The 26,032-nt window shown below is 41.7% G+C and overlaps 1 protein-coding gene across 2 annotated transcripts in view; it reads right to left on the minus strand.

Annotated features, from left to right (window-relative positions):
- The window catches only part of TRPC7 (transient receptor potential cation channel subfamily C member 7), a gene marked incomplete at both ends in the record, with an annotated part of 72,701 nt that overhangs the window by 37,419 nt on the left and 9,250 nt on the right, over positions 1-26,032 (minus strand). For both annotated transcript variants that reach the window (XM_082490119.1, XM_082490118.1), the window contains one exon: positions 11,406-11,588. In XM_082490119.1, the coding sequence (XP_082346245.1) occupies positions 11,406-11,588 (183 nt within the window). The remainder of the gene's footprint in view (positions 1-11,405; positions 11,589-26,032) is intronic.

Here is a 26,032-nt window from a genome sequence, read left to right on the forward strand (position 1 = left end):
CACGCATTGTGTGCTCTGAAAAGATGGAGGTGCCTCAGTATTAGTGTGAAGACCTCTCGACACACCTGACAGGCAGACGCAGGCTGAGCTGAGCTCGCCGCGCTGGTGTTCCCAGCAGGACCCGATGTGGAAGGTGAGTTGGCATTTGCTCGGCAGCGGTGCTGTGCTGGAGCGAAACCAGAGGCGGGGAGGGAGGGAAAGCTGGGCTTGTCCCTCTCCGCCTCTGTGAAGGCAATGTCATGTTTCTCCTTCCAAAACCTTCATCAAAGGAGAGACGAAATCATCCCTTTTCAGCGGGTTGCTGAAGATGCTCCGGGAGTACCAGCAAACATCGGCAGGGGTGGAAGAAACTCGGGGAAGTGTGGAAGCAGGATATTACTGCTGTTCCCTGAAGGGCAAAAGCTGTACTGCCATTTCGTGAAAGAGGATCAGGTTAATTAAAGGGTAAACACACGCCCACATGCACACGACAGAAGAAAAAGGCAATGAATATATTAAAACAAAAGATAATAATTTTGCTTTTAAACCACTTCTCATTTTTGAAGATTCCTTCACTATTTTAAGCATTTTTAAGTCTCAAAGCCTAGAAAAAGAATCTGGATTTATACTGAACAAAGTAATTTGCTTGAACTGAAGCACACTTTTGTTGAAAAACAGAACCAAACCCAACCCTGAAAAAATTGAAAAATATGTCAGAACACTTTTTTATCCTGCAAAAGACCCACCTACTCACAGATTCATTTCACCCGCGGCAGAGCAGGAGATGAAAAAGCTCAGTGGAAACTCCTGAAGCTCGCTAGGAAACACACAGCCCAGGAAAAGGCCAACATACGCATATGCCTTTTCTTATCTTCACCTTCTACTCTGTTCTCTGAACCTCCAAGTGAACAAAGAGACCTTTGTTTTGAAGAAACCGTTCTGAGACACCTTAACAGAAGCAGATGGGATACACTACTTTTACGTCATAATCCAGAGAGCGGAAAAAAATCTGCCTTTAGCAAGAGGTTATGCTATTAAACTATGACAAATGAGGTTGTCAGAGGGTAAATACAGCTGGAACTTGGCTCACTGTTTGCTGTCGTGCCTGATAAGGGGTGCAAGTAAAACTGTGGAAAGTTTAAGAAAGAAATAAAAAACTGCTTGCCCTATTATTTACAGATTAAAAATAATAAGTAAAGTTCCAATCCATGCTGTGAGACTGTGACCTTTTCACAAAAGAGACCTGCTCTAATTATAGTTAAATTCTACCCACGGCCACAGGCCCACTTTTTAAAACACTTTGCACCAGAGTAACCTTACAAAGGAGAGTAAATCAGCAGGTCCAAATTCCTTCAGCCAGAAGCAAAGAAAGAATTTCACGGAACTCCATTCAACTCGGATGGAAGAAAATTCAACTGACCAAGACGCGTTTCGATGGCGTCTGACCGTAGCGTAAAAATAAACACTCCGTGAGAAAAGGTCCTCTGAGATACTGCAGTTGTGCTGCAGACACACAGGGAACAGGAAGCCGAGCAGCGTCCTCCCTGCCCGGAGGATTTCTGCAGCTTTCCCTCTGCCCCTGCGGTTCGTTTGCCTCTCTGATGGCATCACGCACGTATTCATGAGGTTCTTGCTCATGCTGTAGATGATCATGATGGCAGTCTTGGTGAATATGCGGACCTGGTATCTGGGGTCTAACATCAGCGTTTGTAAACCTGGTAGCACAGGGAAAAGGGTTGGGTTTGTAGGCAGAGGCCAGATGAGCTGGAATTATCAGGACAAAATAGAAACCAATTGTGCAAGCTCAGTCTCTGAGTTACTTTTAAGGCATAAAACTAGAAGTGTTTGTTATGGTTTTAGTAATAAATTACACCTTTGTAAAACATTTCACACGCACCTTTCTTAACCAAAAAATCTTTCTTATTGGAAAGATTTCACCGTGGGCAAACGCTCTCCTCAAATCCCCAGACAGCCACATATTCCCAATTTTTATGGAAATCAAATCTGGATCCACTTGCTGGTTGAGCTGAGTTATCTAATCCAAAATTCTGATTTTGAACACTTAAAACCTCAGCATAGCTACAGTTTACAACCACATCTCTTTCCTGTGACTCAGCCTGCTCCACAAAAGCAAGCGTGTTGTTTGGGATAGAGATCTTCTGCTCTCAGCTAAGTCAGCGAGTACTTTAACAGGATCGGGATCTCACTTTGCAAAGGCGAGAAGAAGACAGAACCAAGGCAGTGAAGGTCATCCCAGTGCTTGTGGCATTGCCCCAAACCACCCGTGCGGCACAGCTCTGTAAAGGAGACGGCACGGTCCCATTAGGATGAGCAACACGGATGGAAACAGGATTTGACCAGGCACCAGAATGGTGAACAGGCACAAAATAAAACCCAATAAAAACAAATTAGTCTAATAGAAAACAAAAATAATGGGGTAAATGAAACCGCCAGAACCATTTCAAATGCAATTCACCTATTGACAGAAATCCTCTCTAGTGCTGAGTGAAAACACAAAATTAATAAACCTCTTAGTAGTGGAAGAAATGGAGGGGGATTTTTTTTTTGTCATTCTGTTATGTTTTCAATTCATGTGATATTAAGTCTAATGTATTTGAAGTCTATAACTAGAAATGTAGAGTTTACAAAAATTCTTTAATTGGTTCAGTTCAATCCTTGTTCTGCCTAAAATTTCTGTATAATTTCACTTCCCTGAGACAAGGATAGAGGCTCTTTTTTTGCGCTAAGCACTCTTCTATAGGGTAGTGAGTAAGGTTCTTGAGCAAACTTCTGTTTCATATTCCAGTGAGCTGCATGTTTTCTGAAGAGACTTATTGCTAATGTCTGGTTTCTCCTCTTTTTTACATATATGAATAAATCTTATCACTGAATTATGTATCTGAAAACAAGCAAATGAATTGGAAGTCCCAACCTCTAACATTCCAGGGTTTTCATATCCGTGTGGAACCAAAAGCACTTGGAAAACTGTATTATTTAATTATTCATCTGAAAACATGCCGCAATAAGAAGCTACCAAACAACAAGTTCCCTTTGGCATCTATAAAAAAAAAAACACAAAAAACAAAAACCAACCACAGTGGGTACAGAAGGAGAAATTTAAAATGTTATAGCTTCTTCCTCCCCCAGGAGAGTCAGTAAACTATTTTTCCTTGGCTACGTGGTGAGGAAAGGCTGGGCTGGTGCTCAAACTCTGATGCCTCCAGTGTAGATGGCTTCACTCCCAGCAGACCTGATGGAGAGAAAGACTCACACATAGAATGAGACTTCTCTCACCACGACGTATAGAGTCCCAAAAATGTACTCAAATGTAGACATCTACAGGTGTGGGACAAGAACCCCACGTAGGAGAGCTGCACACTGGGTCAGTACCCCTGCAGACACCCAAATTTGAACACCACTTAGGAAAATTCCCTCAGTAACCTGAAGTACTGAATCTTATAATTTTTCAAGGGATTGTGCGCATCCCCATCTGATTTTCCATCCAAAATGCACTTTAGCAGATCTACTGCCTAAGGGGAGATAGATGAAGCCAAAATTGTGGGCAACTAAGGTCAGGTTTATAGCAGGCCATACTAATTGCTCTTTTCTAAGAGAATTTTATTATTAATAAAGGTAATTTTAAGTCCTTTCGTCTATGATGGGCATCCACACAATGGATTTGCTGTGTTCCCATGCTCTCTTGTCAATGTCTTGATGGACATCTAAGACCCTGTGGTGCTTTGCAAATGGAAATAATTGAGTCTGCATATTACAGTAAATTGGGAATATTGCAAACACCACTCAGGATGGAGAAATGATTCATTCAAGCCTTGAGAGGATGGATGTATGGGCAGGAAATAACAAAATGAGATTCATCTTGGAAAATAAAAGAAATTAAAACATCTGGGCAAAAGGAAATCATCAGAACCACACATTTTAGTGGGAGGAAGGAACCTTACTAATGAAATACTCAGAGACATAGAAACACTTTCTGTGTGGAAGGGAAGTAACTCCTTCCCTTTCCAATCTCTGACAAAATGTCTGTAATATGCAATTAAAAATGCAAAAAAGAAAAGTTACATGGATAAGCTTAAGGGTCCAAAATGACCACAGTGTTTCTACTGTTCACAAAGAAATTAAATTACACTTGTACGGTATCAACTGGCTTTCCAGGGATGGAGACAAGAGACGCTTTTCATGCCACCACCACAGTCCAAGCCATCAATGACTCCACAAGACCTCAGTTAAGTATTCCTGAAACTGAACAGTGGAAAAAAATTAACCAGGGATTACAGTAATAAATCGAAAATCCAACTTCCTGAGAGTCTTTTTTCTTGAGCAGTTCTTGAGGCTTCACATTTAGATGGCAAAACATAACCCTGTCCTCCTTCAAGCCGTATCTGTGCACATTACAACCATTGGGGTACAGAAAGATCAACGTTCATCCCGTGGGAAATTCTTAAGCTTAATTTTGTTCCAAAAGAGGAGAAACTGCAGCAAGAGAGATTTTCAGTGACTTCGACAGCTCTGAAAGCTGTGGTGCTGCAACATTTCATTTGGGTTACTGAGATGTAGCTTTCCGTTTGTGTGAAGGCTCATGCGCAGGCTGCGTGCCAGGCGGTGGGCGGTGTGCCCCAGTGTGCCCTCTCCGCCTTTCCCCTGCAGCAGTCCCTCACCAGGGCACGGCTTCGCAGGAGTTTGCAGGATAACTGCAATTTGAGAGCTCGCAGAGCCATAGCTGCCTACCACGGCGCCTGGCACGGATATACTCCTTGCTCTCCGAAGGGACGAGTTTCAGAACTTCTTGTCACCCCTGGGTTTACCCTGCCCTCGGTTCTCCAGCTTATTTTCCTGTGCTTCTCTTGCAAACACCACGCTTTTCCAGTTAACCTTCCTAGGGACGTGCCAGCTGAGCTCTGCCCCAGCCTGTGTTTGGGGCAGTGTCTTCTTACTGCACATTTTGAGGGGCAGAGCTGTCTCCTCAGCAGCGGGAGGACCGGTTCTTTTGCCCATTCAGGGACTAACCTTCTCTAGCTCCCCTGCGGGGTGGAAATGCTGCAGGTGGGGCCCCGTTCAATGGTCAGAAGGACCCTGGAAAGCATTTCGTGCACAAGATACTGTGCAGGGTAAAACCGCATCCTCTGAGCAGCTGAATGGGGAGCACAGGTTGTTGCAGGAGTTGACGAGAGCGGGGACTTCTCATGCCCTTGAGTATCTGAGTCGCATGACCGACGCAGTGAAAAAAATATAATCTAATGCAGCCGTGAGTATTCTGTTCGGAGCATCCTCCATATGTTAATTATTAATAATACAGTTATAAGAAAAGTTCCTGTTCCAGCTCTCTATTAAATAGGATTTACACAGCCATCTGGTGTTCTGTTTAATTCTTATTAATTTTTTTTTCAAACCCAATTTGTGTGTCTTACTGTTAATTAAATTAAAACTCGTGAAAGAGAAAGGTGCTCTGGCCGTGTGATGGCTATGAACTGAGCTGCTGAGAAAACAGAGGTGGGGACTCAACATTTGGAATTAAAAGAATACAGCAATGGTAATTCTGACATTGGGAAAGAAGAAGAATGAATGTCACCTCCTACAGAGAAGCATTAGCTTTAGACCGAAAGGTAAATGTCAACATATAAGCCCCCTGTCAACATTAAAGGATGACAAGAAAGGAGCATAACAGTACAGAGGAAAATGAGAAAAGAAAATACGAAGGGCTCTGTAAAGCTGATATACACCAGTAAAATGGTTTTGTTGTGGTACTTCAAAAACTGTATTTTCTCACTGTTGGCTGTCCCAGGGAAGAGTCCAAGACAGAGTTCTCCCAGCCTCTGTACCTATGCCTCTCACAGGTAGAAATCACACCCTGGCTTAATTAGAAATGAGTTCACACACAGAGAAAACCAGTGCTACCCTTATATTTCCAGTATCTGATTGGGAAAAAAAAATGTTTAATTGTTTCAGGGGGCAAAAAACCCCCACATTCTACAATTCTCAGTCAAGAACATGAAGTAAAGTCTCACTTAGATGTTGAAGCCTGCATGAAGAACAGCTGAGAGTATCCTTGGCTCAAGAAGCTCAAGATGAGTTTTATTTTCTTTCCTTGGGACCAGAACTCCAACTTAGCAACTCAAGCTATTTTTGGCTGTAATCCACCAGAAACACCCAACCTAAATAATTCCTGTTTCACCTTAATGCTCCTTTTAATTTTGCCATTTCCATGAGTAGCTGCTGGACTTCGACACGGCGTTTGCTCTCGCACTGTGACGGTTCCCCAGCCCTCTCCTACGCTATCCAAAGGAGCCACCTGAAGATCCTTGCTACAGCATCAGCAGCGTGTTCCGTTGCTCTTCCTGCACCCAACCTTTCCTCTCCCTTTGCCTGAGGCCCTGCGCATCTGGAGGAGAAAGAAATCTGTTCTTGACTGAAGTGTGCAAATGTGAAGCATAGCTCAAGAATATCAGGGGAGATGATAGTAAATTTTTAACAATCCTATAACATGGGCTAAAAGTCCATTTCTTGGAAAGCATCCAGGACTCAGTAAAGGCTCAAACGCTTGCAAATTGTTTGTTTTGCTCTTGACAAGCTGTTCCCATTGTAATAATTTTTAAGGAATCATGAATCATTAAAATGGCTAATTTAAAGGGAGAAATGACTCTGGAAATCTTGAACGGAGGACATTTGAGTGCAGTTTTCCAAGAATCCTGGGGTACAGAGTGATTATTTAGTTCTTTCAGGAAGGGTAGAGATGAGAGTAATACAGTATTTTTAAAGACTACTTTATAAATTACTGTAATTTTAGCTTTCTCCTTGCTGTGAAATACATACAAGCAGAGTTTCCTAATTCTTCAATGACCTTCTATATAAAGTCCTTCAATTATATTAGAGCCTTAAACTTGCTTTCTTGCCAGCATCTCATGCGTGTTAGTAGCATGCTTTGCAGAAAAAAAATGAAAAATTGAAATCTGGAACTTTTGATGCTTTCTTTACTGAATTTCCGAGATTCATCTAAAATTTTGTAAGTGAGGGGAAAAAAAAAAAAAAAAGATATTAATCAATAAAATCGTGCCCTTTCAGTTGAACTGATTTTTGGAGTAGCAAAGGGGTGAGGTAACAGGGAACTCTAATGGGAATCACAAAAGAAAAAGTGCAGAGAAAGATCGTTTAGGTGCTAAACATGACCCTGTTGTAGGTACCAGTTGCAGGTATCCCGAGCAGAGGAGGTAAGAAGGCTTCAGTCCCCCTTTTAGCCCTGCTGTGCAGACAAGGTTCTCCTGCACTGACGGAGTGGGGTCAACGAACAGGTCAGCAAAGAGACCTCCCATTGCGCTTAAGGCCAGGTTGCTCGTGGACTTGGGGATTTTCAAGCAGGAATTTGCCCTTCAAAAACAGAGGCACAAGAAGTACAGTGTTTTGGGCTAAAAGCTGCTACACGGTTGACGGCTGAGTTCCCTGCTGCGCGGGCATGATATGTGCTGTACACGCAAGGGAGGTGCAGCCTCTACCTCCGAGCAAGTGTGACTTATCGGGGAACACAACTGCTGAATTCGAGATTAAGAAGATACTGTGTTGGAACCAAAATTAGCACCTACACTTTAAATTGCATATGTAGCATCAATTGCATCCCTAAAGTTTTCGGATGGGCACACAGGAAGAAAAAGACAAAAGATGGCAGAGTCGATTTAAATCTATAAAATGCAATGTGATGGTTCTCAATTTTGAAATTTTGCTATCTCTGCCTCCTGCTGGCCTTTGAGGGGGAGGACAACTCCATGAAGGCTGTGAGTGAGGATGGGGATGGGAGAAGCTGGTAGACCAGCTGCTACTATTAAAGAAAAATACCATTCTTGGACACAGTGGCTGTGGTGACTGCACTGTGTGAGCACGGTGAAGTAACAGAGAAATTTAAAAGAACGGGGAACATTTTAAAAGTTTTTGCAAAGGCCTGATGAAGCTCTACAGATGCAATTACTCTCCTGCCTGAGGATGGGAGCCCTTGACGTCTTTCCCAGACTCTGGAAATAAAAGTGTGATAAAATGCAGAGTGCATCAGCAGCTGTAAAAATAAAATTGTGGATATGAAATAACTTTCAATATAAATTGTTCTCTGCAAATTTTCATCAAAGAAAGACTACTGTAGGCACTTAGAGTACTCATATAGAAATGTGAATTAAGATGCTAATGGTAGAACTAGATTAAAAAAAAAATCAAATACATCTTAAAATTTCAGCTGCAAATGCAAATATTTGGTCTGGATACTAACTTAATTAAAAAAAAAAGCAAACAAACAAACCAAAAACATAACAACCAACACCTCTTATTTTATTTTCTCAGACCATTATGGAGTCCCTGAAGTTGTCTTCTCTAAGATTCTTCTTGCTGTTCATGGGAAAGAACAAATATAAAATACTTCAGGAGCTCTATACTCATTTAAATAAGCACATCTTTATTTTTTTGGCCCACTTAGAGCTTGCTGAGCTGGATAATACAGAACTGACCATCTGAATATTGATGCTAATGAGAAAGGTGGGGCAGTTTTGGCAGCAGGGGTGGCAGCTACAGTTGTGGTCCCTTCATTAGTCCTACCCTGCAAGCCAAACTTCCAGGACAAAAAAAAACCTGTCAAACACAACTATTTCTGTGTCATTCCAGTTCTAGGGTGCAGTTAAGAACAAGAAAGGTCTCCACGTCCCTGGGAATGTTTCTGGGTGAGTTAGAGCCACCCACGTCTCAGCACGCGGGCTTGGCCTGGGCAGGGAGCACTGTCGGACCAAGCGATGGGGTTTGGGTGCTGTGGGTGGGGAGTCACTTGGTGCGCCCGCCTCGGTCTGCCTTTCACACTTGGAGGGCCACTTGCGATCTCGCTTATGCCTGTGAGTCAGTGCATTAGGTTTGAAAAAGTGACTTGAGATTTACAGAATCTGCCCAAGAATTGATTTGTCAAATGTGCGTAACAACTCGCCCTCCATCTCACCCCTCCCTGTTACAGGATTTTCTTAAAATGAAAATAGATTTCAAAGCACAGATTTTTGATACTTAAGCCTAAATATCTCCCAGCTGGATAACAAAACATGTACCTGAAAACCATTGCCTCTTAAGGAAATCATTACTGTGTTACCACAACACAATCTCTTTTTTTTCAGCAAGTGTGATAAATATCAGTCTATTATCATAAGTCACTACCAATAACCAAAGCCATTTATCTGAATATGTCTCTGCCTCCCACAAATGAAACCATCTTACTTTTGAGTTAGCAGTTAAATGCTTACCTTACATGTAAACATATACTGCCTGCTGAAAAGAATATTCTGCGAAGTGCTAACCTGAGAGTTGACATGAGGTTGACAAATGCTCATGATTATGTTCTGTAATTAGTTTAACAGTTATTATCAGTGAGTAACAGGTTGCTGCGATCCAGACGATGCTCAGCTTTCCTGGGAGTAGGAAGATACTCATAAGTTCAAAGACTAACTGTATATGACCCACCACAGATGCTTTAGGTCAGCGTACATATATTAGGGAAAGGTGCGCATATATGAAATGTAAGAAATGGAGGAAATATTCCTCTGAAACCGACTAAGCTCAGATGAATGTGCTCAAAGCAGCACAATAACTAACAGCAATTCAGCTCTGGACAATGGTCTTGGTATCTAAAGGATGACACAATTATTTAGAAGACTAAACAAGTAAAATAGTGCAGAAGACTTCATGCGTTGAAAAGGCTTGAGGTTCTGACCACCTTCATGAGAATTCTCAGACCATAGGTCACCGGGGACTCTTCCTTGATGATGTGCTATCAGTGTATCTTAGATAAGTTCATTTCCTGAAAGAGCACCAGAGCAAATTTGGCCTCCTGTTACCAGAGCAACAGCTTCAATAGCTAAACTTGACCCAGCTTGTTGAAAGGCATCTAACTAACAATGAGCTGAGATGTTACGCTCAGTTTTGGTGATGGAACGATGCAGAGACACAAAATCCTAGGAGGAAATATTTGGCGCCATACCATGTGCTCCTGCATGAAAGCCATTCATTTCAAATAAGAGTTTTAAGATTCTCCTTAATTAATAGCTTTCATAACAGGAAAAGACCTCCTCTGGCCAGAACAGCAACACAGTCAAGAGGCAAACTGAAGCAGGTGGTGAGTTTGGGAGGGGAAAGAGAGAGCAGATGTTAGCTTGAAAATTTGGAACGCTCTCCGAGTCCCGTAACAGGAGCCCAGTTTCCATCAATGCATATTGTAGGAGCAATTAATTGGGACCACCCAGGCCTAGGATTTGCCAGAAGCAAATTTTCCATTCACAAAACATACTTCCGTAAAGCTGAATGTTTGTTTAAAATACTTCTGAAAGTCCATCAGTATGTTTTTCCTTAAAATATACATCTTCCTTCTGTTTTGTAGATTTGGTGGAAATCTGAACTCTTAGAACATGGATCTGGAGCTTTAGGGGAGTGGAAGCTGGGGATCTATCACTTTTTAATCAGTGTTTATCTACATTCACATGCTTTCAAAAAAAATCAAAATTCGTAGTTAATCACAAAGTGATTTTTGAGGTTTTGATCTAATTCTGAATAAAATCATAGAATCATATAATTATTTAGGTTGGAAAAGACCTTTAAGATCATCAAGTCCAACTGCTATATTTACAAATTACAAAGTTACAACACTTCTTTCTTTTTTCATATTTAAATTCCACTTTCCATCACACTGCAGTAAAGGATCTTGACTATGACAAAATAGCTTTTTGGATGTTCTTTCTGTAATATTACAGAAAAGGTAACATCTTTGATGGTTGCAAGTGGATTTGGAGACTAAAATTGAGACGTGAATCAGAGCTGAGTGGTCAGGGAGCATTTGAGAGCAAAGAGGTGAGACTGGAGACTTGGGATGTAGAGTTCAGCTATTTCCTCACTCTAAGTGGAAGATTTAGTTTGAAGGAAAGACAGATGGTTTGGAGATGGTGAGGATCCAGACTAAATTCTCTGCTTTTATAACTTGTGGCCAAAGATGTCACAACATCTGCTAGGTTCATCCATCACCTTCATGTAAATCACAGTGCAGGAAGGAAGACCCTCAGCAGCTTGGTATGGTGACAACCTTGGGTCCCTGCTGAAGTCCTCAGTGATTCATAGTCATGACCTTCACATGAACCACTGTGCACTATGGGCCATCCCTTGGGCCATCTACACATTCATGTCTATCACTTTAAAAAAAATACCACACCTGCTGTAATGTGTCCTTTGCAGATACCCTTCTCCACATTAAAGCATGAGAGAAAATGGAAATCAGCCCATAAAACGCTAAAATTCTAGGGATAGTCCTGGTCCCACTGAAATCTATCTTTCATTTGTTATTTTCTGGGTCACATGAAGGAAGCACAATTTAGATGTGAAGATGTATCTGCCAGGGACTGAAAAAAATAGCTTACCTTTTTGACCTCATATTTAATAGCCAGTTTAATCCTGCTCAGACTTGGCCGGTGGTGTTCAGGACACAGATGTATGTTCACATCTCCATTGAGAATCGCCTCTACTTCTTCAGTGTCTCTGCACAGGTCCAGTACTCCCACGACAAAGTCCTTGCATTGCATAGATAGCTTCCTATAGTCATTCTAAGGGAAAACAAAGAAACACAGGTTATTTAATTGTGCACTTGAAAGCACACCTCAAACAAAAAAACCAAGAGAGCGCAATTTAATTAGATTTAATTAGAAATGTTTCTATCAGCAATATAGTTTACATTACAACAGAGATCAACAAGTAAATAATTTATAGAGAAATTTTTATTTTAAGCAATCGCTTGACCTCTCTTCTCTGCGTGGCATATCTTCTAGGAACATGAAGAGATGGCCAAACCACAGTCCTTCTAATGGGTTGGAACTTACAACAGGTTTTACAATTTAGGTTCTTTGCTAGTAATTATTTCTTTAGTAACTGTCAAGGAGTTTCAGGCTGGTATGACAAGTTGCAGCATCACACACAGATGCGTTCAAATGAACTATATAGTTATAATGCAAATTTCAGTTTCAAGTTTATTACCTGACAATTTGGTTAAACAGTCCCAAAAGAGCATCCAGAGAACAATTTTTGTCGTAACACTTATGCAGGAAATGGGACTTCAGAAACTCAACGTGATTTCCTATGAAATAATTTCACCTTGCAAACCCAAATCACACTTACAGGAAAAGAGATAGCATGTAGCTGACTTGATAGAAGGCTAGAAGAGCGATTTCACTGCCTTAAATTAAATTGTGATTGATTTTCACATGCTCACACTTAAAAAATGAGGAAAATGCCACCATCTGAGTAAATGCAGTAAATTAGAGCACAATTAAGGCTACCATTAATATCCTAACAAAATGGTGATATTAAAGACTCGATGCAACAAATAGAAATAATAAGCATAAACCAAGCTCTTACTGACTTGAGAGATCTTTTCAAATTAGGTTTGATGAGTTAATTAAATTCAGCAGCTTATCTAATTAAGCCAGCAGCCAAAAAAAGAAGATAGTTAAACCTGGCTTTGATGAAATGGTAAGAGTAACCTGGCTTTGTACTCCTATATTTTCTAAATTATTAATTCTAACACTTACACATAGCAACATACTAACCTTCCTTGTTAGGCAAAGATCTCAAAGCACTGTGCAAACATTCATTAATTAGTTATAGCAGCACTGTCTAAAACATTGTGTTACTAGAGGTGGCAACAATTCTTTGGACAATTTTTCTGCTTCAGAACCCAGATGCTCTTTATAATAAATATTTTTTATATAAGTTGGTTTAATGACTTTGTCATGGGTTTGAGGTGGCTTCTTATGTGTCTGTGTGTCTCAGCTTTGCTTACTATGCTCTCCCGTATACTGAAGGCTACGAAGAGCTTTTTCACTCAGCGCAGAAAAATTCAATAGCCACAGGGAACCAGAAAGCCCTTCAGGGCTGGGATTAGAGCATTCTGCAGAAATAAGAAGACGCCGTTTCTGATAGGTGTTTAGGAGAAAGGGTTGAGGAGAAGAGAAGGGGAATAATCTGTATTTTAGCAGTGGCACCTGCAAAGTGGAGCTTATATCTTGACATCCCCTTATCTGTCAAAAAGGTTGAAATCTGGGTTTCCCTTTTCCTCTTTGAGTGTTGTAGTCAGACAGCACGTTCTAATCAGGGTGTTCGTAAATGGCGACCAGCAAGAACTTCAAATCTTCATTAAAAGGAGACGTAATCTAACAACAAGCAGGTGTTTATCTCTGGTAGAGCAGGTGCCTGCCCCATTGCAGAAACTGGGCCATGAAGGTTTCTATAAACATGCCAATTTAGTACACTAAGATTTAAGACAGCCTCAAGGTTCAGGCAGAAAATGATTGTACATTTGCATCTAAATCTAATACCTAAGTATTTTGTGGAGATAGGGTTTGTAGAGCCAATGTTATCAAATATGGGGTGAAGTAAGGTCTGAAATGTAAATCAAAGACAGATTGTACTTTATGGATTCAAAGTGCTCCTCTCTAATCAATTCCATGCTTTAATCTTCACCATACCAAGATGAATTTCAATAAATAGAAAGCTGGTCTGTTCACTAAGAGAGTAGATGTCCAAACACAAATATCAGCCTTGAAATAACTGCAGGAATTGTGAAGGACAGCAAATAGAGAGAGATCAGAAAACAGACGTAGTCTTGAGAACGAAATGCCTAACTGCCACAGCTGATGGGGGCGCGTAATTGGCTCAGCAGGTCTAAAAAAAACAGGGGTGAGAACTCTGCTAAGCTTTAGTACCATTCTATACATACTGTGCACAAAGTCCCCAAACTTATCTCCTAGCCAGTACGTTTTAGGTAGTTCTCATCACCATTTCCACATCATCGGAACAACTAGTGTGTATTAGCTCAGATTACTTTTCCTCTTCTGCTTTCTTTGAGGAAAGCAGTTTAGTTAGCAACTAGAAACGTTCATCTAAGGCAACTATAAATGGCAGGCTCCCAGCTGGCAAATGCCATCAAGACCCAACTTTATTCACATCTCCGAGCTTAATGTTTTTATTGGTTCTGTATGTTTTCAGAGACTATGAATGATTTTTCTGTTTGAACTTATTTACTCCAATTTTTAGGTAGACACAAGCAGCAACACAATCTACCCAAGATACAGGCTGTATAAAAAATAAAATAAAATAAAATAAAATAAAATAAAATAAAATAAAATAAAATAAAATGCCTTCCAGCCAATCTACAGCCAGTCAGGAGAGCAGTTTACTGCTCTCAGGAGACATTGCTCACGTGTCAAGACAAGCCTCAGTGATCACTGAACCTGCTGTGTCTTCTGCCGATGCCTTTTACAAAAGCATTTGTCATCTTTGTTCTGGCTTCCTTAATGCTCACAGTCAGCATGGAAAATCCTGTTCAGGCTGACAGTGAGAACACAGCCACTCAGTGACTCTCCTAATGCCAGTGTCTTTCCCCTTGCAAGCACAGATTATTAAAGGTATCTTTACTAAAAACTGAGATTAGCAGCAGACTGACAGCCAAGCTTCTCCTGACCCTGGCTTGCATGGTGTAGCTTTGGTGACGCATGCAGAAATGACCCACCTGCATATAAAATACTGAATTGCAGGTCATGACGCGCAGTGAAAAACTCAAAGCCAAGAAGATTTACAAGCGGCATGCAAGCTATACTGGTGTACGTGCCGGTGCTCTATAAATTGCCTGCATTTCACACATTTGGAAGCATCTGAGATCCTGCACACCCTGCGCAAAGGGGTGCTGTGACAGCGGTGGGGTTCGCTTTTGCGTAGGACAGAAGGCTGTGGCCCCAGGGCAAGGGTTGGCCTGGGTGCGAGAGTCAGGAGGAAGAGGTGAAGGAGAACCAGAACGCATTTCCAGTTATTTTTTGTTACGCCAAGGTCTTTCAAGATCAGAGCCCTGAGGACTCCTGGTGACTCCGCCAGGAGGTGGAGGAGGAGGCTGCCACTGTGTCTTGGGGTGCAAAGGGCCAGTCCCCACTCCACCTCTGCCTCCACCAGCTGGGTTCAGCCCCCAGGCCAGGCACTGCATGGTCCTCCTAGTCCAAACAAATTTCTGGGGGGGAACCAGGCAGTGGGCTGCAAGCGGGGGTCCTCCCTCCCATCGCACCCAGAAACTCACGACTGGAGGCATGAAACCCAGCTCAGTCCTCTTGGCAGCGGTGCGAAACCAGACACAGGCAACGACAATAACCCAAACCTTCCCGAGTACTCCGATTAGCTGCCACAGCATGGAAGTTGGAGGAGTATGGGATCCATAAAGCAGGTGGACCTTTGCAGTAATGAAAACCGCAGATCGTACATGAGGGATGCTGGGGTCTCATCCTGACAAGCTGAGCACTCTCAAGCCTCAGGGAGGAAAGTGAAGGATACAACTAAGTACAGAAGAGAGACAGCCTGCTTCAAATAACACATGGAACAGTGTTTTATTTCTTATCGAGACAGCGAGCAGAGAAGGACCAGGATAATGCTTAAGAATGTTACAATATAATTTTTTAAAAACTAGAATATAATAAAAGGATTCCAAATTAGTCATTTCCTGCTTCTTCTAACACTGTTGTACATGTGGAGTTAAAAATGTCTAATTTTGCTCTTTTAAAAAGGCTGATGGTACTTGTCATTCACTGCAATATCTCTGAGTACCCTATTATTATCCCTTGATTATGTTCTAAATGAACTCTGTCATGTCTCCACATCTGTTCAAAACCACCCAGATTTCTTCAGAAAAGAGCTGTTTCATGTCATCGGGATACAGTCTGAGTAAAAAGTTAAATGAAATGAGAGAAAGTAAGACCAGCAAGCTATCTTGGCTAGTTAATGAAAAAAAAATAGCTGTTTCAAAAGCAATCTCAGTCAAGGATCGAAAAGGAACTTCTTCGTCTATGGGAGCCTACCTCTGGAATGCCAACATTGCGGGTGCGCCTTGGACGGAACACAGAGAAGTCTGCCCTCGGTGCTGCAACGTACAGTGAGCAAGTCTGAGATTTGCTGAACCCCTCAGCATAGATGAGCTTTCACCAGAAACTGAAGCGGGGCCAATGGTTCAGAAAATAAGAGAATCAAACCATTGTGTATGCAATTACAAACATCTTCCAGCTCAAAATTGCTTCCGAGCCTTCTGCCTTCCCAGTCGCAGGTCCAGGAACACGCTTGGGTTTATGTTTAAGTCCTGTTGACGCCGTTGAAATACTTGCAAGCACGTGTTTCAGTGAAGCACTGAAACGATCTTTTTTTTTGAGCTTTGGAAATTTCAAAGTGGGATTAGTTTGTCAATCAACCTGCAGTGGTTCTGGTTGTAATTATTGTAGATTATTCACAGCGCAGTTGTTACTGGAAATGGGGCCACAGACCTACAGGGCAGCGCATGACACACAAGTACAGAACAACCTGTGCAAGTGCACTATTCATGGAAATCACTCCATATGTCACCATTGAGGATATATAATTAGATCCACTCTAATAACTGCTTCCAGATAACATCTGTAAAGAGCAAGGCAGGAATCACAACCCATCACTAGATATTCCAACCAGAGATTCACCATTTCCAAGATTCACCATTTTTACCGCTGTCCTGTACACAACGAATTGTTCTGTTAGCCTGTCCTTCAGGGTCAGAGTTGTGCTCAGAAAGATACTATCACAGGAGAGTTCCCCTTTGAATATATAACCACATATCTGTCTCAGAATGATATAATCTACAGACCTTTTTCTAGAAAAAAAAAAAGGAGCCTAATGCTGCTTATCAATATGCATATTTTTTGCCGAATAAAAGGAGAGCAGACAGAGGATGGCAGCTATATATCAAAGCCACCATTTCTCAAGGGCTCACGTCTGCCTTATAAATCTGCTCCACTGGAATTAGAGAACTTCAACACAAATCCACAATTTCTGGAACCAATGGACACGAATGCCCAGCATCTGTAACAGGGGCTATCATAGCACCAGAAAGGCTCTGCGCGCTCTCAGAGCATTCACAGATCGACTGCACGGCGCAAATCCGCTGAATGCCACCTCCCATCTGTGAGCAATGCGGGAGCCGTGCGCTTGGCAGTAAATCTGGCATTTCTGGGTAGCATTAAATTTGCTGTGCAAATGAAAGCTGTAGGTACATTGCACAGAGCATCTCTTTATGTTTCCTTGAAGCTCTTGGCTCTTTGTGTTTAATCTACATCACGCATACACATATCATGGAGAGAACTACTTCATTGCGTTGCTCAGATTATCATTTTGAGGCGAAGCATCAGAGAAGAAATAAAATGGAGAAGTAATTCTGTGAAAATGAAAACGCCCCCAAATAAAAATGGCTGTAGAAAGAAAACAAAGGTAAGAGAAAGGGGGAAAGGGGAGGGGAAGCAGAAAGCCAGTAATATTACATGCTAGTTTTGAGATCGAATTTTTAAATAAACCATCATGTCAAATATTCAAAGTGCTTATAAATATTTACCAATTAGCTATCACATGAAATATGCACAAGCCCGTTTAGAAGCTGTTGGACAACTTTCCTTCTAGGTATTTACACTGTCTGTGACTGGCCATATGTTTAGGAATGAAAAAAAGCACAAGGCCTGTGGGAGGGAAGGCGATGAGAAGAGACGCTCCGAGAGGCCCCTGCACCGATCCTGCTCGTGTAACCAGGTCATCATCTGAAGTGCACTGAGCACCCCTTCCAAAGAGCTCTGTCGACTGTGCACGTAACTGCTGACACATTTGAATACAGCCGAGTGCATTTCTATTGTTCCCCGACTAAATGCCTACACGCACAGACTATGCCAAGGCAGTACAGTTAATTTTCCAGAAAGCACAACATCCAGTTGGTTTATGTTCTCTACCTTCTTAAGCCGCAGCACATCACGGATTTTTTTGAGTTTTGGGTGTACTGTGTCATATTCAGTGGGCAGGTCTCCGAAAATAAAGCCAAGTGCTCATTTAAAACACTTCCCTACTCAGGTGCATGTTACTAAGTATGATGGAAGTAGCAACAGATGCCGCGGGTTCATTTTTTCAGTGATCCAGACCTTGACTTCTTCACCCCCATCGAGCATAACATAATATGCAATCTGTTCAAATACAAGAGTTTGATATCTCAGAAGTGTGCCTCTGTTCTCTCCAAGCAATTTGGACCTTTCTAAAGGGAGCCAAGAGAAACGCGGCGGCTGTTTGCTCTCCGGAGTGCCAGGCTGCAGCACGGGGAGCGGAGGGGCAGTGCCTCCAGGCGAAGGGTGGTTTTAGATCCTACGAGGGAGTGTCAGGAGACACCAAGAGATGTATCCAATGAAAGAGCCCAAGGACAAAGCAGACACTGCTGTCTGCGTTGACATTATTTTTGGCCAAAGAAGTCCGGAAAACAAAAGTATGCTTTGACTGAGGACCAAAAATTGTGTGGCTTCCAATGAGCCATGAAAATAACATCCCTTGCAACTTTGCAGGGATTCAAATGGCAGTTTTACTGACTGATTTACCATAAGATTTTTTTGTGTGTGCCTCTTTTCTCGTCCATAAGTTAAGCTTTCTGGGTGCAATTCATCTCTTCATATGTACCGCAGAAGCTGATGTCTGAGGCAGCGTACCCCTTCAACAAGGGGAAAAAGCAGTAAGAAATCAATCAATCATTGAATTTGGATTTCACCTTATACCTATCCTCTGGTAGATATATCAAATCATTAAAGAAGATGGTGTTAATGATTTCTGTGCTGGAGTTAGCAAATCTCTTAAAATTTATAACTGTGTTTTTACAGCATCCTTTGCTGGTCCAGGCATATGTGTAATCTTCAATAATAATGTTCCAACTGTCAAAAGAAGCAGAAAGGATGGGTTTGCACCTCCCTGTTTTGTTTCTACTCTTTTGCACTCTAGCTGTTATGTATCCACCAACTCCACCAATAATTGCTTCTGGGAAATTGTTCATTTTTGTGACAAACACAGCTTCTGTGGGACCAAACCCAATGAATAAATTTTGCAAGCTCTTTCTATCAACAAAAGCATTGGAAAATGCAAAATGCTTCACTTTGATATCCACTTGAAACATTTTTTTTAAGAAACAAAATTATTTGAATTATTTTTTTTTAAATATAAAATTAATGGATGGATTATTTGGGGAAGTAAAGGCAAGAATCCAGTCACATAATCCTAGGAGAAAGCTAAGGACTGAGACTGAGCAAAATTCCTGACTCTTTAGCCAAAGTTTTAGATTCCTCAGCATAAGAAATTTCAGAATCAGTCCACTCACAACTTTTTTATTACTTATATTGATTTTTTTCTATTTGAAACTTAAAATAAGTTGCCTGTACATGTGAACTCTCTCTACACTGAAATTAGTGGATTACTTGACTTATTTAAATTCTCACCCTGAACAGAGTACAATCTTTTTTTCTAATACATGTCTAAGAAGTTGCCTAAAGAACACCTCCATCTCCTCCTCTCCTTTCCCACAATGTCACCTTCTTCTTGACAAGTACCATTACTGAGCATCTCTGTAGCACGCATGCGTGCAGAAACATCAGTGCTATTCAGCATAGAACTAACACCCTATTCCAAGTCTCCGAAGATATTTAAATATACTTAGAACATAAATTATGTTGGTTGACAATAATTTTTTTAAAATTAAAGTATTTAAAATCTCAAGGTTGTCATAGCAGCTTTTCAGCATAAGATAGCATTTGGTGCTTGATGTACTTCTCTTTCATACCGTCTCAGCTGGTTTTCAAACCCACGTCAAAAATAAGTCGCATGCTTTTGATTCCTCAACTACTTAAAAGTTGGGTTTTTTACCTTCTTGCAGATTTTCCCAGCTCATTTGAATGTTTATGCTGAAACACCTGTTTTCAGAAGATAAACTATTGAGTCCCTGAATGTCACATAAACAGGACAGGCTATACAGAGGTATTAACTAAATGCTTTGGCATGCAAAATGCAGGGAATACACACATTCAGTGAAGGAGAAGGTCCATCTCCCTGTGTCCTGTCAAATTCCTCTCTTTATTAAATACAAACTTGTCCTGGTTTGAGGTAAAACAGAACCAATTTTGTTCAGTAACTTCGCTTCTTAGCTGGGCCTCTTCTAACAACTGAAATTAACTGCATATTGTGCAGACAGTGTTCACTCTCTCAGAGCGATAAGAGCTGTGTTTATAGCTGATGCCCAGGCATGGGATGCAGAGAGGCTCTCGCTTATGCTTATTGCTATAACCCCCACGGCCAACCAACTGTGTTATTTGCCACGTTGGAGGGTCGAAAGCGGAAAAGCATAGTGGGGTCCCACCTGCGGGGAGGAGCGGACAGGACAGGTGACCCAAAACTGACCAACGGGGTATTCCATCCCATCTGCCTCATGCTCAGTATAAAAGCTGAGGGATCAAAGGGTCACGGGCTCTTCCTTCAATGGCCGATGTCTGAGGAGGACTTTGTTCGTCTGCCTGTGATCCCGATCCTGAATCCAGATCCGGAATCCAGTTCCCGTCCGTCACTGAGTCCAGTCTGGGACTGCCCCCGTGCCAGCCGGTGACGTGACTGTCATCTCGGGAGCTTGATACGGTTTTGTATATATTTCATTATTTCTTTTTATTTTATTATTAATATTTCATTAAAGTAGTTTAGTTCCTTCTAAACTCATAAGTCTCTTTTTCCTCCTCTGCCTCTCTCTTTGAAGAGGGGTAGAGGGGAGCATCTGTTGGTCCCATCTGGGGTCCCCCAGGTCCAGAGTAGCAAATTTGGCCTAAACCATGGCAAAACTGCACATTGTAAAATAACATGCTGCTAATTCTCTTGGTGAAGAAGAGTTTAAGATCTGTTAATGTCAGCAGCAGAAGCAAGCTCAGGATGATGCAGTGCAAGACTCCCAATCCCTTTCCATTATTTTATTGCTCCTTGCGTGGGAACATGACACTGAGAAATGGCTTTTCTTATTTTGAAAAATGCCCATTGCATTAGAGGAACCTTTATCTCACCCTTACTTTTATTATCCTGCAGAAAGAATTTCTCTTTTACCCCCAGATGCATTTCACAGGGGCAGGAGTCCATGCAGGGTTGGGGTAAGCTGCTTTTGTTTGTCACCTATTCCGTTTTCAACAGAGCACTTACACACCCGACAACGGGCAGCAGATCTGCAGCTCTGATGTGCCAGATGTATCAAAGCACAGAAGTTACCTCTAGGCCAAGCTCCTCATTTCACATGCCATCCATACTTTTTCTCTCTGGCATTTTCCCATTTTTATTACATTCCTGATCTGTCTGTTACAAGCTCCGCTGGGGAAGAGCCACATTTTCGATACAGTTTGAGGCTGAATAGATAGTTTCCTCGTGCTAAATGCGTTAGATCCTCTCCTTCAACTGTGTGGTTTTTTTCAGCTCAGCTGCTTGAAACCCCTACGTTTTCTGAAAACCAGATGGGGAAAACAGGGGGAAAATAATGGATTTAAATTTAAAGCTATTATTTGCTTAACACAGCTACGTTTATTCACTAAGCTGAGCTGAATTTGGCACCTTCAGCTTGCTCAAGGAAGATATTTATATGTTCAGAGGCTCTATGAGCCCCATCTCTCACGGTAATTTTGGCTACAAACTGCACATGCATATCAGGAGAAAGACTCCTAAATCCAGCCTGCAAGTGAACGCTGGCTTAACTGAGAGCTGTGATGCAACTACATCGGTAACTAAAATAACCATATGTCTTACAGATTTCAAACAGCCAACAGTTCCCAACGTCCAGGCAACAACAGCTCCTTCGAAAACTAGTCACAAGCATCAGAGCGGATGAAATTCTGGTCCCCACACCACCCAAGTAGCAACTGGGCACTTTGGAAAAATTTGATCCCAGCTGCAAAGTCCTGGCACTGAGCACTCTCGATCATATGGACATCATCCTCTCTCTAAGAAGAGCAGACTTAGAAGCGATGTTGCAGCACTTTCTTAAGCACAAATATGAACATAAAAACTGTAGAATTACTTTTTTCTGTTCTGAAATGTGTCCACATCCTGGAGCTTGGGTAGTGACAATGGAATGACACACTTGGCAATGAGCAATTTCCACGTGCACCGGTGTAAAGTTCCCTGCAACAAATTATATTCCATAAAACTGCCTTTTTTCATCATGTAAATGCCCAAAAAACATAGCCACTAAAGTACCTAGCACCATTTTGTGGTGATGTAAAATTGTTTGTATACCATTCCTGTTTATCCACAATCCAGTGGATAGTCTGCCTAGAGGCAGTGAGGATGGGTTCATTATAATTATCTACAATAACAACAATTAACAGCACAATGAGGGATAAACTAAATCACTTCCCATCTGCATCCTCTTTAATGTTGGACTTGAGATCCTCAGAACGTGTTACTTCATTCACATTCATTAATATGATATTAATTCCCTACAGTGCCTTGGATAAACGTACCTGACTCCCATTCTCCCATCTGCTGATCTAGTATTATTATTCTATTCAGAGCAATAGTCCTAATTATGCTCATTTGTAGTTCCAGTGGATATCCTTGCCCAACGTGAATAATAAGAAGCGGTCTTTGGAAACCAGTCATCTTGCTCGCAATAAACTGCCTGGCTCCTAACTATTCCCTAAGAACCAATGCTGGTATTAGCCGAATGCTTGGGCATTCAGTGTTACTAATTAAACACAAAGCTTACCGATACTGTATTGAACTGATATTGCAATGATGAAAGCATCATTTTCCATCTGTTTTCCCCTCCAATAATTAGATAATGTCTTTCTGAAAAATATCTTTGTCTTTGGGGCTCCAGAGCGTGCCCCCTCTTGGTACCAAGGGGAGGAGGAAAGGTAACCGTGTTACTGCGTAATTTCATATCAGTTAAGTGCTCTGAGAAAACTCTCCGAGATGAATGGTGACTGTACTAGTAAGGGCAAGCTCAAAGTCATACAAGCTCTGTAGTCACTGCAGAGGACCCAGTGACTAGGATGGACAAGGCCAACATGTCTTTCCTTTCAAAACAACCAGCTGCAGGTGGCAGGAGCCCCCTCCGCATTACCACCGAGTAGGTGCACCAGTCTGAATACCAGAACTCATTTTGTCTTGCACGCTCAGTGGGTAAGAAAGGAAAACACTCTGTCACTGCTAACTAAACACAGGCAACCGGCCAAATCATTCCCCCTATTTATCACAGTGCTACTAGCAGCTGGCAGCAAAGCTGGCAGAGAAACACGAGCTGCTCCTCTCTGGAGCGGCAGCGAGGGCCACGGCTGAGGCAAGTCCTGGGCAGTTCGGCTCTGCCACAGCATCCTCCATCTGCCTGCGCAAGCAGAAGGTCCCCTGGCACCTGGGCTGGGCAGCCGGCAGAGCAGAGAGAGGTGGCACGGAGGAGTTTGTCTCCCCTTAATTGCTTGGAGGCTGGAGAGACAGAGGTAAATTTCTGTGGGATAGCCCAGATCGTTGGGAAAGATTGTGGTAGAGCATAAATCCTACCTACTGATACAACTGCGGATGGAGGAGTTTGCTGTGCTGGATCTCTTAATCCAAGATGCCATCTCTTATCTCTCAGTTGTACAAAGAGAGGAACCTATGGGCAACGGTCAGCCCCAGATGAGCCCCACCGGTTAGCCCACCGGCTTCACTTCACATATTTCTTTCAAAGGGTGAGGATGAAATCGTGGTTTCAACAAATCCTAAGACGACATGACAGTCAAATGAGCCATGATTTTGCTAACTACTGGGACTTTTCTCCCATGTTAAAGCTGTTATAAAATACAAAATGTGAAATTAATAACATTGTTATTAAGCTGAAGTTTTATGTTTAATTACATTTTGAAAGTATTTCTAAACCATTTGTCGCCTGTCAGCTGGGTTTGTGACAGTCATTATAGCTGTTATGTTCATCCTTCTGAGCATCTGTACTCAAAAAGCTGTTGTAGAGAAGTAGTGCTTGCACAGAAAAGGCTAAGACAACACAGGCAAACCGTCTTCATTCCTAGAATCAAATTCATCTCCAAAACCAAACAATTTTCTTAACTCCTTGTCTCTGAAAAGCAGAACAGTTATCACAGCATCACTTCCACTAAAGAGCTCCCAAAAGCCAGTTAAATGTCTCTTCTATCTTCACACTAGATAGCAGCTGACCTTTACTCGGCTGTGTGTGGTGTATATGACTCCGCAATACACATATGCACTATATTAATTTAATTTGACTTTTATATCACAGTAACTTTAATTTAATACAACCCTGTATTTAACCTTGCCCTCATACATATCTCTTCCACACACAACAGATCATCTCAAAATGTCAGTTGTTTTTTTTCTTCTATTTAGTCAAAAGACTTTACATTCCTTATTAACATGTTACAAGCTTTATTATGCTTCACCCTGACCACAAAATTCTCAGAGATTGTCTGTATCAAAGGTAAATGACTCTCCCCTCACATTCACTATCAGAAGTTCCGATTCAAGAAGGACAAAAAGGAGACCTCTCAACTCTAAATCCCTTTCTTCTAAATATATTCAATATGCTCCAAGTTACTCTACGTAAAATGTCACACACACAATCGTATTTCCTGAAAATCATGGCTCAGTAAAATTAGTTGCCACTAAGCTTTGGCAGTCCAGAATGATTTATAGAAGTCACTTTACATAACAAAAAATAATTTCTAAATTCTTCTGTCATACCCGGGGTTTAAGAACTATATGGAAAACCTGCACTTAATATAATCACCACAGCAGACCACAAGAGAGGAAAAATAAAAGTCACCAGCCATTCATGCAGAGAGAAAGCACACTGACAGCCCCGGTGCAACCCAGTTACTGGAGTGTTGAAGCTTCACGTTCAGAAATTTAATATCAGGTGTTTCTGGCAAGGGAGGAACAAACACATGAATATTGCTGAGTTTTCCCCTCTTTTGCTACAGATTCCTCCCAGGATTATTTATGTGTAAGGGAGTTAACTCTGCTCACCACTCTTACCGACTCCTGCCCTTCAGATGCCTTGAAAACGTGCTCATTGATAGGGATTTTTCAACTTGACAGAAATGCACTCTTGATGGAGGATGGGCTGCTTATTTGTAAGGAAACACTGAAATCCCAGGAGCAAAACGACCTTAAAGCAACTAAAATATGCCCAACCACAACTGGTTCCAGATTTTGCACTTGTCTCTCTACTTGGCTAAAATGTCACGTGGTTCACTTTTTAAAACTTATCTACATTAAAGCGCTTCTGCAATAACGATGACAGTGGCGAGGCTGCAGCTGTGCTGCTTTGTTATGTGAACCATTTCTACTGCTCTCCCCTTCCCACCCAGCTCGTGAATCTACCTGTTGTCTCTCATTAACGATTATAAGGGGATTCTGTGTTATTTTATATTTTTGTGATCACGGCTGTTGATCACCAAAACTGGAATCCTGCTCTAGTGTTAGGGCTGTTAATGTGCAATCAAACTGGAAACAGTAAGCTGTAAGTGCCGCCGTTGCCATGCTGTTCATCCTTAACTGAGTAGGACTGGAAATTACTTCCCAAGGAGCTGTAAGGGGTAACAAACACTGCACTGATGGTGCGCAAACTGGCATTGCCAAAAGTCTCACTTGCAGTAGCATCAAGGGAAGCAAAAGTGTCCCAGCTGTACCCTCTGGGAGATACAAATATTTCCAGGCTTCCTTCTGTCTTGCTATCTCCAAATGCCAAAAGTTTCTTCCAACAATTTTTGGAAGGGAACAAAAACCTTTAGGCATTAATGAAAACATTACGTTTTCTTACACTGATTCATTGTCTCTGATTTGATGTGTTGAAAGAATCTTTTTTGCCCTCCACTCTTTCAAAACAGAGACACGGGCTTGTTCCTCTGGGAAAGTGAAGAGAACATTTCCCTGCAGAAAGTATTTTGTCAAATTTACAGAGGTTTTCTTTTTCTTTTTTTTTTTTTTTGACCAAAGTTAGCTGAGAGATTTTAACAACAATGTCACTCAATCATCCATAAAGTAGGTTAAACGACCTTGTAGTCAGTGGCCAGGATCCAATTTTATGTGACTGCTCAGTGGCTCGTTCTGTCGCTAGAGTTACAACTTTCATGAATAATGGTCTTATTTTTTACAGGTGCAGATGTGGGTT

The sequence above is a fragment of the Vanellus vanellus genome (genome assembly GCF_965231255.1).
Source record: "Vanellus vanellus genome assembly, chromosome: 13".
Lineage (NCBI taxonomy): Eukaryota > Metazoa > Chordata > Aves > Charadriiformes > Charadriidae > Vanellus > Vanellus vanellus.